This window comes from Anopheles cruzii, chromosome 3, assembly GCF_943734635.1.
Source record: "Anopheles cruzii chromosome 3, idAnoCruzAS_RS32_06, whole genome shotgun sequence".
Lineage (NCBI taxonomy): Eukaryota > Metazoa > Arthropoda > Insecta > Diptera > Culicidae > Anopheles > Anopheles cruzii.
The window spans coordinates 3,639,672-3,654,238 of NC_069145.1; the positions used below are offsets into that span (position 1 = coordinate 3,639,672).

The window sequence follows — 14,567 nt, forward strand, 5'->3', positions numbered from 1 at the left end:
GAAGAGCTGCCGAGCTTAGGATTGCATTCCGGCGAATAGCCGATTTAGTTCTTGTTAACCCGTGCCTTGTTTAAGCGGTGCTTGATTTGTTTCCTGTGCCGCGTGTGTAAAAAAGAGAGAAGAGTCATCAGCCGAATCCAACCGGAGTGCAGATCTGTCACCTCAGATTGTGTTTTGTGCCTTTTCGCCGCTGTCTGGTCCGCGTTTTAGGCATTTCAGACTCCTCCGTGCGAACCACGTGCATTGATTTACGGGGCTGTCTGAGGGGTAAAAAAAAACAAAAATTCACAATGCCTGACGAAGCGGCACTACAAAAGCTGGCCTTGAAGCTGTTCGAGATCGATGCGTTCAAATTCGGTGACTTTAAGATGAAGGTTGGAATAAATTCGCCGGTCTACTTTGATCTGCGTGTGGTGGTGAGTCATCCGGATGTCATGGTAAGCGAAGCGGTTTTGGTGGCCAGAAAATTGGAACTGTAATTGATCGAAATTCCACTGTCCGCACGTAGGACACACTGGCGGATCTGCTGACGGAGTTTATCGCCGAAAAGAAGCTGGACACGGCGGGTGTCCACTTGTGTGGCGTTCCGTACACCGCGCTGCCGATTGCTACGCTCATTTCAATTAAGGGCAATAAACCGATGCTGATACGCCGCAAGGAGGCGAAAAAGTACGGCACGAAAAAGCTGATCGAGGGCAAATTTAACGCCGGCGACAAGTGTCTCATCATCGAGGATGTCGTTACGTCCGGTTCGAGTATTTTGGAAACGGTGGACGATCTCCGGTCGGAGGGTGAGTCGGGAACGGGGTTTGCTATGATTTGGCGGGACGTGCTCGATTGCTAACTTGAATACTGTTTGCTGTTGCTCTCTTTTCGTGCAGGACTGATCGTGACCGATGCGATCGTTGTGGTGGATCGCGAACAGGGAGGCGTGCAGAACACGGAGGAAAAGGGCGTTCGAATGCATTCCCTGTTCACGCTTTCCTATTTGCTGAAGGTGGTGTTGGAAGCGAAGCTCATCGAAGAGGGAACGGTAAAGGCGGTGGGCAAGTACATCGCTGCGTGCCAGATCCGGAGCGATGGTTCGTTCATGCACGGCAACGGCACCAAGGTGATAAACGAGCTGAGCCGTGTCCGTATGACGTTCGAAGCGAGAGCCGATCTAGCCAAGTGTCCGCTAGCGAAGAAGCTGCTGCGGCTGATTGCCGCCAAGAAGACGACTCTCTGTCTGGCGGCCGATCTAACCACAACCGAGGCCATACTGAATTTAGCCGAAGCTGCCGGACCATACATCTGTGTGCTGAAAACGCACGTCGACATCGTGAGCGATTTCAGCATCCAGTTCGCCCACTCGCTGCAATTGCTGGCCAAGAAGCACAACTTTTTACTGTTGGAGGATCGAAAGTTTGCCGATATTGGCAATACGGTCGCGCAGCAGTACGCCGGCGGGTTGCATCAAATCGCTGATTGGGCCGATCTGGTGACGGTACACTCGTTGCCGGGCCAGGGAGTGCTGAAGGGACTTAAATCGGTGATCGGTGAACGGCCGGCCGATTCGCTTCGGGGTGTCTTTCTGCTCGCCGAAATGAGCACTGAAGGCGCACTGACCGATGAAAAGTATTCGGCCGCCACGATGAAGATCGCCACCGAAATGGACACGGACTTTGTGGCAGGCATCGTGTGTCAGAGCAAGGATTTGGTCGCTTCGCCCGGCCTTCTGCAGTTAACACCGGGCATCAAACTAGAGGAGGGTGTCGATGAGCTTGGCCAGCTGTACGACAGCCCCGATCGAGTGGTGAAAGAGCGGGGCGCCGACATTTGTGTCGTCGGCCGTGGAATCCTAAACTCCAAATCGCCGGCCGAAACCGCACGCATCTACCGCGATCGACTGTGGCAAGCGTACATCGAGCGGATCGCCGGCGACACGAACGGTACCAGCGCGAACTAAGCGCGGAACAGACCAATCAATTCTACGACATTCTTCCATCCCATTCCAAGCGACCACCGAGGAACAGAAAACTATACAGAATCCCCCGACTCGGCCGGAAAAGCACAACGCAACGACGAATCTTTAAGAAAAGGATCAAATTTATTTTGTACCAGATTGTGATTAAATTCAAACGCCCCAATATATAATATTCACAAAGCAAATACCTTTTACGTGTCTGGGCTTTTCAGATATACATTTCACTCTCGTCAGGTCCCGTATTTGTGGGAACAAATCTGGCCCCCGACTACCTAACTAGGAGCGCACACACTTTCGTCCTTCGAAGTGGGTTGGTTAGCCTAATTTTTACAGTGTCGTCACTTATTCGATAAACAAATCTTCAGGAGACTCCGGTGCTGCTGGGTAGGCGTGAAGATCCTTTGCTTGGTGATCGCTAGATGCGATTCGTTCGCTCAACTATGAGTGCGTGTTGCTGGACGTTTCCCCGTTGGCCGCTTCTCGATTGCTCTTGTCGATAGCCAACTGACGCAGGACACCCCGGTTCATGATGTTCAGCATTTCCATCTGCGCCTCGTAGAACAAGTAATCGTCCTTAATGCAGGCCATCTGTGATGCGATAAAGTTGCCGAGACTCTTACACCGCTCGCTAACCACCACGATTTCGGTAACGGTGTTACCGCTGATTAGTTCCTGTTTGGCAACAGATTGTTCTTGCATATTGGACGTCTGAAACGCCGTTGTGTACTCAGTCGGTTGCGGTGATTGCGAAGGTTCCTGGTAGTAGTGTTCCTGACTCCCGCACCTGCTTTGAGTTTTCATTTTATGCCTCTGCAACGCTGCTGAGCTGCTGGACGCCATTATGACTGGTTTAACTTCGAGCGTTTTCACGTTCTTTATGTCTTCGATCGCGTTGATCTCGTAGTGTATTTCTCTATCGTAATCAAGATCCATCGAGTGATCGTACTCTATGTTGCTCAGCTCCGCATCGTTGTTGGCGTTCCGCACGATCGACACGTTGATCGAGCTATTGTTGTCCACCTCTTGCTTCCACGAGCTGTCGGAATCTACCGGACTGGACGAGCGGTGTTTGATGTGGTTCTGCAGGAAGCTCAACCCCTTGAACCACCAGGCCGTGGGTTGGTACATCTTTCCCGACTGAGTCAAGCGTCGTGATTTTGAGGTTTCCTGTCCGAACTGCGTGCGGAGTGTTTGAATCTTGCGAAGCACATCCTGGGGCGTCGTTTCCGGCCGATACTGTTGTACTACGTCCAGCAAGCGGGTGACCGCCTCGTTCCGGGCACCCTTGTTATAATAACGCGGATGACGCATGTTGTACAGCACCTGATGCTTTCGGTATTCCTCGATGAGACGCTCCGTAGCGTCACGCTTCCACTCCGGGGCGGACATGGTCTCAAATCTGCAAACAAGCCAGGAGCGAGGTGATCGTGAATTTATTTTTGTTAAAAATCAACCCAAAATGAGTGCACCAATCATGAAGTTATGTTTTATTGTGATATTGTCCCATTGTCCCCTCCAAACCCTCTACGCCGACTAACTGCTGTTGAACTGCCTCACAATGGAGTCTCGCTCGACTTTGTTGTCCGTTTTGCGGTTCTTTCCCTCTACTATCTCCTCTCGTCTCCTTAGATTTGTAAGCCTTACCTGTATAGCTTTAAGCAATCAGGTCTAAATAAATATTATTATTATTTTGCTTACGGGAAAGGTGAGTTCCGGCTGCTGGTGGCAATTGATGGGTGGGCGCGGGAAGCCCGGGACAACCCGGAACCGGGAGATCTTTTCACGCGGCGGTTGCTGGCGACTTGTACCGAACACGATTGCACACAAAATGGCCGCACGGTCGCGAAGGTCGCACAGCGTTGGCGCTTGTATGCCTTTGCGCGTCGCTACGAGTTTGCTTACGAGGCGACGGCAACGAAGTGAACGGATATGTTTTGGCAACGAACTTTCCAACACCAATTTCTAGCGCGCAGAATAACGAAACGGTCCGAAACTTCAAAGTAATTGCGAACAGAGCAGAACAGCGAAAAAATGCTGGGGTAAGTATTGATAGATGTTTACGCTTTGCTGCGCCTTCACCACTACATACGCCATATGCCATCTTGTACACAAAACAGACAGCGCCACTCGTGTGGCGTAAAACGACGGCGTAAAACGCGTGCAATGTTTCATGAAAACCATGAGCTGTCAAACCTCTCGCACTCAAGTTTACCCGGTTTCTGCTAAGAATTTCCGATAAATCGCAAACCAACGATAGCCAATAAATAGGTCTGCTTAAATTTTAAAACAAATATTTCCATATACATATTTGCAGAGCAAATCAATTGAGCTTAAGGGTTTCGTTTAGTGAAATGGCAGTTAACAAAAAATAAAAAATAAACTTAGAGTTTAACTGAATTTGTAATATGCATTACGCATCTTTGTGAATGGTTTCTTCGATGTCTCGTTGACGAATAGAATTTCGCAAGCAATGAGACGTAATGGTTTGAGCGTTTCATAGCGTCACAAATGATGATGCTGAGCTGAATGAGTAACAGTGTCGACATCGAAAAGCGAATAGTGTCGTCACCAGATGATTAAGTCTCAATTCATCTTACAGCACCTGAGTCACGCTACTCTAGACGCTTAAATTAAGCTAAACAGCAAGATGATCATGGTTGTTGAAGTCATCGCCTGAAAGACTGTAGAAAAGCCTTTTTTGAAACGTTGCTTTTTGGATAGTAAATTCACTATCTGTCTGTCGCTAAGTCCGGGATATTCCGCAGGATTCCAAGGTAAGATAACAATTGCAAAAGAAGATGCTTACGGAAGTTTAGTAGATAAATAATTTATCTATTCCGCTATCGAAAAAACGTAAGCTCCAGTGCGCGCTATTGTCCGGACAGACAGTTTCAACCGAGAAACGACAAACACAGGAAACATTGTTAATTTAAATATTACGTTTCTTATAACCGAGAAAAGCATACAAGAAACATACAAGTTTTTTCGTTTCATTGGTCTTTATTATATTACATTATTTCTTACTAAACTCAATCGATTAGTAAACGAAAAAGTCTATTGTCAATTGAAAACATTTCCAACAAATGTAGTTGCCTCGGAACGACCGATTTAGTAGATGGTTGCAAAATTTATCACCTACTGTGCACACTAACCTCAAGAGAGAGCGCAGAGAAACGAGAGAGAGACACAGAAAAGAGAAGTTCAGAAGTTGGTAAGAAAAGTAAGGTTCAAAAGTCAGGTTTGCATTTCTTCTAGTCAGGTTAGTCAGAAAGTACACAGACTAGTTTTCCAAAACAGTGTTTTCTAATTCAAGCGGACGGTTGTGTTTTTGAGTGCGGTTGGAAATCATCATTCGTTTGTACGCTTCTTTGGTATTATATAGTTTTAATCGTTACTTTATCAAGTGTTTTAGTTTTTAACTTTATAATAATAATATAATAAAGTGCAAAACCGTGTAGTGCAGGCAATGAGAAACAGTCGAAAGAGAAACCACGCTTACTGTGACCGAAAAAAATCGAGTGCATGCATAACTCTGTGTGTTTGCGTCGTCACCAAATGCTTTTTATGGAAGCAACAACCTCCAAATTCGTCGTAGCGACTTTACGTTGGAGATTGCAGTAAATTGACGGAATGCCGAAGAAAGGACGACGCATTGAAGAAGAAGAGTTCGCTTCGCGGAATCAAGATCTGCCGGCGAGCCGGGGTCATCTCGTTTGGGCAGTGATGGCGGACGAACAATTCAAAGGGAAAATAAGATGATTCAGAAGAAAATGAAACATTTAGCAGCACCAATACCATTCCACCTTTTTGCGAATGATTTAACAGCTTTGTTTAAAGTGACGATGGTGTGTGGTGTTTTTGGTTCAATGCGGTTTGTGTGCTACGCTGCTACTGTTCGCTGAAATTTCACGGCTACCGGCTAAATTTAACGATGAGTTGTTGGTGTAGCATATTTTCTTAGCTTTCTCTCGGTGTTGTGAACACGTCGGTCCCATTACTTTCTATTGTCACCGTTGCTGTAGCGTAACGGAAACTTGAATGTGCTGCTGCTACGAAATGTGTATACGTGTCAGAGAAAAAAAAACCTTGCAAATGCGGTAGAAAAACATAAATGCACGCTGCGGCAAAAATTGTTTGTCGTGTCTGGGATGGACACATGTGAAGCTAGCCGTAAATACGAATGCTGGAAAAGAACGTTGAATCGGGCTGGGTGTAGGAAATTCTCGTGAAAAACATACCCTTTACTTGTTTATTATTAGAAGTTTTACGATTTTCTACACGGATTCGATCGCTCTCTAGAGATCGTATAGTTGATCATGCACGACGAAGCCTTCTCGCTGGTGTAGGTGCAAAACTTGTTCAATTAGCACATAACGCATACGCGCACAACTTGTTCCGTTTCCGATTTATGACATCATCCGAGAAACATCCACCTTCAAAAACGTGTTTATGCTCGTTTCAAACGAAGTCTATCGAATTGATTTGAAAACGTTCGTTTGAAACATAGTCGTTGACATTGTTGAAATGCTTATTGTTACATGAAGGACACAAGTTTGTAGCCGTTGTGAGTCACGCTATAGTACATTTCAATCGAACTACTCATCTGTACGCGTGTGTCATGGAAAAGAAACTTTCAATCATTATTAGTCACGAAACACTAACGATATTCACTAGTCCATCGTAGTAGACAATTTATGCGGAAGATGATGGCACTGGAATGGCTCGGTTTCGTCAACTCTCTCCTTAATGCGTTACTAATGATGAATTAAATTTCAATGGTTCGCCTACTGTGTGTGCGCCGTCCCAAGCAACTGTTAGTGGTTCTTTAACATTCCTTGTGCAACCTCTGCCAGACAAAAGATAGCATTGCTTAGCTATTGGTACGCGAGTCAGACCCACCTCACGTTTTATTACGCTGGAATTTGTCCACCGTGGATTTTTCACGTGGGATCTACCGCACAAAGGTTTGAGATCAAATAGACTCACGTGGAGCGATTATCGTGCTTGGCAACCGTTCTCAACTGCATTGGTGCGCACAAACCAGCACCTACTGCACTGCAGTAGGCGGCGGCATTTTCGTTTGGAAAACATTTGTGTAGCAATCGGTTAAAATAGTTTTTCGAACGTCGTTTGCTGTGACAAATTGATATAGTGGTACCGTTTTCCAAGGCAGGGTGCAGTAGGCCTAGAGACGGTGCGGGGCAAGAAATGAGAAAATAAAAGCTGCGTTTGAAGGAAGCCGCCATCGTGACGCTATTGGATAAGAGAAAACTTAATTTCCATTGGGCTTGTTTGCATATGTTTAATTTCATTTATCTCTATACTTCTCGTTGCAGCTACAGAAACTAGTGCTTTGCTACCAGCAGTACCTTCTACAAGCAAATCGGAAACATGAGCTCATCGCAGTATTATCCATTCCAAGTACGTACTAGAACCGATGCTTTCCCACCTTGTGGCCTTCGCGTAACGTACACGGGTGGTGAATAATACTCTAGAGAATTAGTTCATTCACATACGCGCGCTAGTAAATACACAATAAGTGGCTTGTAAAGCATAGGCAACGTTGCGTCGGTTTTGGAGGACAGTTGCACGAAGATACTATCGTCCGTAGCTCACACCGTACTGCTGCATGATGGTGTAGCTGTGCAGCTTCACTTAGTGTAACACAAGTATATCGATTGTTTTTAGCAAACGTTTCACGCAAACCCTGCAACAGACCATGGGGACAGCGTGAATCATGAGTGATGGCTTTGAAGTTGTTTTAATGAGGGTATGAACCGTGTAATAGTCCAGTTGTAACCGTAATGTATAAGTTGTGTAGCGTCGGTATAGTTAGTCCTAATGCTCCCTGCCTATGACTCTTTCAAATGCCAGTTTGTGTCCAACAAACTACGCAAAACGACACTACTGTGTGTCGTGTATGTGCACAGTTTTGTTGTCTTATCAACTACAATCACAATGGCGAACGATAAAGATTTGTTGACCTATTAGTAACAGCACAACCCAAGCTCTGGTAGCTTATCGATGGGACATTATGTCACTAATATCATATCAGCAACATGTGATTAGATCACGTGCTTTCAACCAAAACAAAAACAAATAACCCGCTTCCAAACTATGGAGGCGTTTGGAGGTTTTGCCACTCTTACAATTCTCACGAAACTCGTGAGTCAGGTGGTAGCGTGCGGTGATTCACTTCGTTTCACTATAATTCGTCAGAGCGCAATCAAATCTCGTTGAGAGGGAGCGAGCGAGAGACCGATGCTTTTCGAAGACTCTGTCGCTTCCTCTCTATGATTAAGTTTGGCCCTGACACGATGGTTCCTACAGAATGACATCATCCGCCCTCCGCAGATCTGTTTCCACACAAAACTAGCGCCAATACGAAGCGCCAAGGAAGATGACGATGCCACATAGTGTCGAACGCTCCATAAGACCTTCCTCCTTTGAGCCCACCCGATGATTTAACGCGGAAATTGGAGACTTGCCATAAAATGGGCACTAACGGGCATGGAGGACAGCAGTGAGCGGACGGTGTTGCGTTCTCTTTTTTTCAGGCGAGGCCCTATGCTGTTCAAGCGCCTAGTCAGTTAGGCGCCAAGGATATTATGCGTAGCATCCGGCATCCGGCAATAATATGGCAAGTGCTTAATCTTCCCGATCTCGAGCAAGGTCTTGTTTGATAGGTCGAGAGCGAAAGTGGTGCAATGGAATGGAGATCGATGAATGCAAACAAGGGCGTGACTGATTCGGAACTGTTTCCAAAGTAATATAGTAATAAGAATTAAAGATTAACTGGCACAAAAGGCGTTTCACAGCTCGGAAACCTTCAAACGAGTATGCGCTAGCGTGTGACCCGCAGGTTATGACATTGAAGTGGCTTCATCATAAACCGTCGACTGTCACTCCGTAGCAGCGCGAGGTGAAACCACCGTCGAATCTCTGACCTCGCCGATATGTTTCACGGTTGCCTTAAATACTGAAGCGTTCAATTTCGTGAAAGTTGCCGTGTCACGGGATTGACGCTGAAAGTGAAGCCATTTGATAGGTCTAACAATTGGCATGTTTTACCATCCAGCCAGGCCAAAACGTCTGATTGGGCCTACCTAACATTTTGTGGCCGTACAGCGTCGTATCGATTATTTCCTTCTAACGGCGAAATGGAAACGAAAGCATGCCGTAATTGTGGTATCCTTTTACGCTGCTCTACTAACACGTTTTGATAACCATGGAAAAGCAAAAAAAAAGGAAAAGGTGGGACAAATAATCGATCGACCACACCCGCGGCTTTTGTTGGTCACCGTACGCATTCCGGCGGCAATCGCGCGAAGTCCATTATAAATGTGAGAAACCGGGCGGTGGTCTAAATTAGTAATTATTAAGGCAGGGCAGGGCACAGGCAGGGATAGAGAGTTGATTTATTGTACTCTTTTATAGAAGCCAATTTTCGTATTATTGCATGAAGATGATAAAAGGTGCAGCCAAAGTCGTGCCCCTCGGAACCGGAGTAAACCAAGCTTCTGAAGCTGAAGCTCCAGTCCTATCCTGAACCTAGAACGTAAAGGATCTTCATGACGAAGCACTATCGTCACCCATTTTTGTCTAGTGAATGCTACACGGAATGTAATTAATGTCGGACTGCGAAGTAGTTTTGCTGCGATGTGCCATAACAAAGACTTTCCAATTTCCTTAACCGGCCATTCGGTGCTTGCGCCGCCGACTCGCGCTCGACAATCGGGCGAACCGCGCATCCGTTTTGGGAAACTTCAGCACCAGCTCGTTCAAAGGACACGAGTTTTGCTGCGAGGTCCCCGGCACAGGGGTTCCGGTGGCTGTATGTACGATCAGTTCGATTCGATAGGCAATATGTCCGTGTCCTCGTCGGAGGAGGAGGATGAAGTGGAAGAACCTGACCCGCCCGTGGAGGTGGTACCGGTGAGTTGGTATCGAAAGAAGGACACCCGGCATGATTAATGGAGCAAGAGCATACGTTACGATTGGAGTGCAATTTTAGTTCAGATCAGATCACCGCCGTAGAACCCGAATTTGGATCCCACGACTAATGCCAACATGTTCCCATCCTGCAGTGCACGCCGACCGTCTACCCGGCGGATCCGTTCGACGCGAACGAGGATGCGGCCACGCTGCGTACCGCCATGAAGGGTTTCGGCACCGACGAGAAGGCCATAATCGAGGTGCTGGCCCGCCGCGGCATCGTGCAGCGTCTTGAGATCGCCCAGGCGTTTAAGACCTCGTTCGGTAAGGATCTGATCAGCGATCTAAAGTCGGAGCTGGGTGGCAAGTTCGAGGACGTCATCCTCGCGCTGATGACCCCGCTGCCGCAGTTCTACGCCAAGGAGCTGCACGATGCCATTTCGGGCATTGGCACGGATGAGGAAGCGATCATCGAGATTCTGTGCACGCTGTCGAACTACGGTATCCGCACGATCGCCGAGTTCTACGAGCAAATGTACAACGTTTCGCTCGAGTCGGACCTCAAGGGGGACACAAGCGGGGCGTTCAAGCGGCTGTGCGTGTCGCTGGTGCAGGGCAACCGTGACGAGAACAACGTAAGTACCAACTTACCGTGCTCTTCTCTAGGGCCTCTAGTCGATGGTGCGATGGTTATTTGACAACGACTGTGTGTAAATTAGGGTGTGGACGAGGGTGCCGCCGCCGCCGATGCACAGGCACTGTACGAAGCCGGCGAAGGCCAGTGGGGCACGGATGAGTCCGTTTTCAATCAGATTCTGGTGACGCGCTCCTACCAGCAGCTGCGGGCCGTCTTCGATATCTACGAGAATCTGGCTGGACACCCGGTCGAGGACGCCGTTAAGCGCGAATTCAGTGGAGCCATCGAGGAGGGCTTCAAAGCCATCGGTGAGTAACGACGATCGGCGTAATCGGAGACTCTGGTAATGATCGGTTCGCTTGCCCGCAGTTCGATGCGTCCGATCGAAAGTGCAGTACTTTTCGAAGCGTCTCCACAACTCGATGGCGGGCCTGGGAACCAACGATAAGACGCTGATCCGCATCATCGTTAGCCGATCGGAGATCGATCTCGGCGATATTAAGGAAGCTTTCCAGGAGATGTACGGCAAGTCGCTCGAGTCGTGGATTAAGGTATGTTGTGTTTTTGTTTGTCACACTGTTCGCCGTGTCCCCTCTTGGCTTCCTATCATTTGCTACACGTATTTGTCGTCCCACACACTTTTGCCGCGGTGTGAAGTTCATCTGTGTCGGAAATCTTCATCAAAACTACTACACGAACCTCACCTTTACCACACCCTACCTACCACACACACTCATTCAAACTCATTAATTGCTAACAGTGGACAGAAACACGCCCTTGACTGCGTATCCGTCCGCCGGGACAAACATTGTTCCCTCCCATGTGGCCCACTTGCGGAGAACGGCATGGTAATAACACTTGTCGTAATTTTCAAAGTAAACATTACAACCAGACCAACCGGACGCGTGCGTGCGTGTCTGTTAACTTATCTTTGATCACTTCGTGCGCTAGGTGACGCGGCTTGATCTAATATGTAAATTTGTTTCTCCGTCGGTTTCTACACGACAATCCTAAATTTAAACCATCTTTTGCATATCAATTCGCCAATTCACATTTAATCCAATTCAGACCGTTTAATGTTTTGTACGTAAATCTTTTTTTTATCATAAATTTAAACATCAACAATTGTAGAAGCGTAGAGCAGCGATTGCGCACTTCTTTTGATTTCCAAACTGTTCACTGTTTTGTTGCTATTATTTGCAATGCTGTGCTTAATTCTAGTTGTTCAAAGAATGCCACCTGTTTGTAAAATAACGCGCTTGTTATCTTTGCGGCGTTGCGAAGCCAACAGCTTGTGTCCGGAAGGTTGCTATCGTTTTCTCGTCATCACTCCCCAATCCGTGTTATAATTCATTTGTTCTCCTTCATCTCCTATTCTCTTCCTTTCCTGCGTTCTCTTACAATCTCTTTTGGCTAAAATATACTAAAATTTATCATTTTCAACGCACCACTTCTACTACTGCTGCTGTTCTTCCAGGGCGATACATCGGGCGATTACAAAAAGGCTCTGCTGGCAATCAGCGGCTGCCGATAAGGGTGTTTGTTTTTGAGCGCGATCGCCAAGCGTTGAATGCAAAAGAGGAACCAACAATCTCTCACACTCTGTCGATCGCCATCGATTTTCACGATGGTGCGCTTGGTTAGTGTTTGCCAACTACGGAGAAACGAGGGAGAAAGGAGAGAGTCCCTGAAACAATGTAAAAACAATTCAAATTCAAGTTTAGTTCATAAACCTCACTACCAACCAGGAAATATCAGTCCGTGCTTCTGAGTGTCAAGCACAAAACCGCCGTAGGCCTTAAAGGTTCCAAGAACCTACCCTTATATAAACGAAACATCACAGCCGCCAGTAGTAATGTTCCACTTACGTATTGAGTGTTCCATTTTTGTTTTTGCCCGTTCATTTATTTTGCAACGTTTTCCACTCACTTCCCAAGCCTCTCCCGACGCACAGGACAAGCTCTGTGTATTGCAAATTTATTTCAAACCAGTTCAGACCGTTTGTTGTATTGTTTAACGTAGTAGATGTTTAAACAAAACTCCCAAACAAATTGGCCAATAAAACCAGTTAACTGAACAAGAAAACGTGCCGTGGACTATGGGGAGCAGCACCGTGTGTTTTGTTGGTATGATTAGTAGCGCTACCCCCCCGGGGGTAAATTGTGTAGAAGTTTAATTTCAGCTTCAGTGTAGTGCGCCTTAATCGGTTATAAACTGTGCATGCCTTGTAACTAATCCATCACACAACAACCGTAACCGATTTCGGGAACCTTAACTTAGTTCTACATAAGCGTCCTTTTACATTCTCGCACACGATTTATTGTAACCCAGCTAGCACATCACATTGAAATTTGTTGATTGATATGTGGCGTGTTTTTTTTCTCTTTCTCCCTTTTTGGTCCATTTTTGTCCATTGTCACAACACAACGTATATCACGAAACCCTTGCCGCTGCTGTAGGAGGATCTTGGAGGCGATAATGCTAACTTGCTGTATCATTTGGCCGCTTATTAAAATGCCATCCAAACCAATGTGTGTGTGTGGTCCCAGAAAACGCACAAAAGATTAGCACACCACGTGCCGTGCCAGGCATTAAACCCTACATTACGCGCAGTATTATATCGTCTGGAAACAGTCGATACCCTCCTTAAATCATTTTACGCGCTTAAAGCGTCCACAGGAGATTATCGATTCCATTCTTACATTCGCACACGAAATTATATGTTTTGGACTTAATTAGCACCCTAGATGAACATGATCTAAATTAGTTTTCGTCGATCCAAACTGTGACGGAGCTGTGCAAATGTTTCCATGATGCCCCACTCACCAGTCCCTACCGTACTCTCGTTCGCAGGAGGATGTCGGAGGTGACCTAGGCGACCTCCTGGCAACCCTGGCCTCGTTTTAAACGCGTCCCGAATGATGCATCCGGCATGCATGCATTTATTTAGCCGACATGGTTTGCACTCGAATCGCACTCTCCAGCGCCTTTTGTTATTCAGGATCAGGAAATAGAGAAAGAGAGCCATACGGCTTACGGCTTCGTGCGATCGTTTCTGAATTTCCCCAAGCAGGCAAAAGTGTTCCCTTGTTTTTCCAATTTTGTTTTATTAGTTATTGTGTTGCACAGTCAATTGTATGAAGGGTCAACATATGGGACAAATATATACTCATTATTCACCTAAGAGTTGGTTTTCTCTTTTAAAATTTAAGCTTCTTGCTGCGCTTGGTTCTCTAATGGCCTCCTTTCTCACAAACCTCTCTCTAATGCAACGAGTGTCCTCACACATTTTTCTTCCAGGACGACCTGGGAAGTGATCTAGGCAATTTGCTCGCCGAACTAGCTGCGTACTAAAATTAATCCATAAGAGAGCGGAGTGTTTACACTCATACGCGCATTTACTGTGAAAAGCAAACACAGTTACCAAACAAAAGTTGTTGGTTGTTTGCCCTTGGTAAACTTGTGATCACCACCGTCCACAGCCCCGCCCTTGATCGATCGATCGATCGATAGTAGGACATTGTAGATATTGAAGAAATAAAAATTTGTTTTTGCGGTAATAGTAGCAGAAGTGTGTTGCGACGAACGTTTGATAACAAAAACATACTAAAACACCCTACTCACCACCTATCCTTTGCACACTCCGCCCTGTGTCGCGTGAATGCTTGTTGATCGTACGCTCCCCCGAACCGCAGGGCGTTGATGATGAACTTTGAACTCTTCCTACTCCTTTCAGGACGATCTGAGCGGTGACTATCGCGATGTTCTAGTAACGCTCACTTCCTACTGAGCAGGTTTCTTCTGATTCTGCAACAAAAATCCCACATCATCCTCCTCACAGCGCCGTTCTGCGTTTCGCCCGATCACGTTGATCGTTAATCGTACAAAACCACACAAGAGATCCGTCTAACCCGAGCCCTATCCATGATCGTTGTTTGTTGCTCTAGTTTATACCACACAGTTGGTTGGTTAATAAAGGTACACCTATGCAGACAGGGTTAGCATTCTCTTTCCGATCCTCTTCCAATC

General features: G+C 46.6%; 3 protein-coding genes across 9 annotated transcripts; 2 read left to right on the forward strand and 1 right to left on the reverse strand.

Annotated features, from left to right (window-relative positions):
• The first annotated feature begins 230 nt into the window (after positions 1–230).
• On the forward strand, positions 231–2,120 carry LOC128274736 (uridine 5'-monophosphate synthase). Its single transcript, XM_053013032.1, has 3 exons — positions 231–437; positions 509–791; positions 882–2,120. The coding sequence occupies exons 1-3, from the start codon at positions 291–293 to the stop codon at positions 1,946–1,948; spliced, it is 1,497 nt and encodes a 498-aa protein (XP_052868992.1). The 5' UTR covers positions 231–290; the 3' UTR covers positions 1,949–2,120.
• On the reverse strand, positions 2,007–3,355 carry LOC128274737 (uncharacterized). The gene has a single exon (XM_053013033.1). It carries the CDS (start codon positions 3,353–3,355, stop codon positions 2,405–2,407), a length of 951 nt encoding a protein of 316 aa, XP_052868993.1. The 3' UTR covers positions 2,007–2,404.
• A 1,907-nt stretch (positions 3,356–5,262) lies between these two features.
• On the forward strand, positions 5,263–14,537 carry LOC128273585 (annexin B9). Of its 7 annotated transcripts, XR_008269265.1 has the most exons (7): positions 5,263–5,324; positions 7,303–7,387; positions 10,054–10,536; positions 10,621–10,846; positions 10,908–11,089; positions 12,016–12,177; positions 13,392–13,779. XR_008269265.1 is itself a non-coding variant. In XM_053011584.1 (6 exons), exons 2-6 carry the CDS (start codon positions 7,358–7,360, stop codon positions 14,326–14,328), a joined length of 975 nt encoding a protein of 324 aa, XP_052867544.1. In that variant the 5' UTR covers positions 5,263–5,324; positions 7,303–7,357; the 3' UTR covers positions 14,329–14,537. The 7 variants fall into 7 exon arrangements, 6 of the variants coding, with proteins under 6 accessions (XP_052867544.1, XP_052867547.1, XP_052867545.1 ...); XM_053011584.1 differs by lacking the exons at positions 12,016–12,177; positions 13,392–13,779 and adding an exon at positions 14,275–14,537; XM_053011587.1 differs by lacking the exons at positions 12,016–12,177; positions 13,392–13,779 and adding an exon at positions 13,839–14,008.
• The last annotated feature ends 30 nt before the right edge of the window (positions 14,538–14,567 follow it).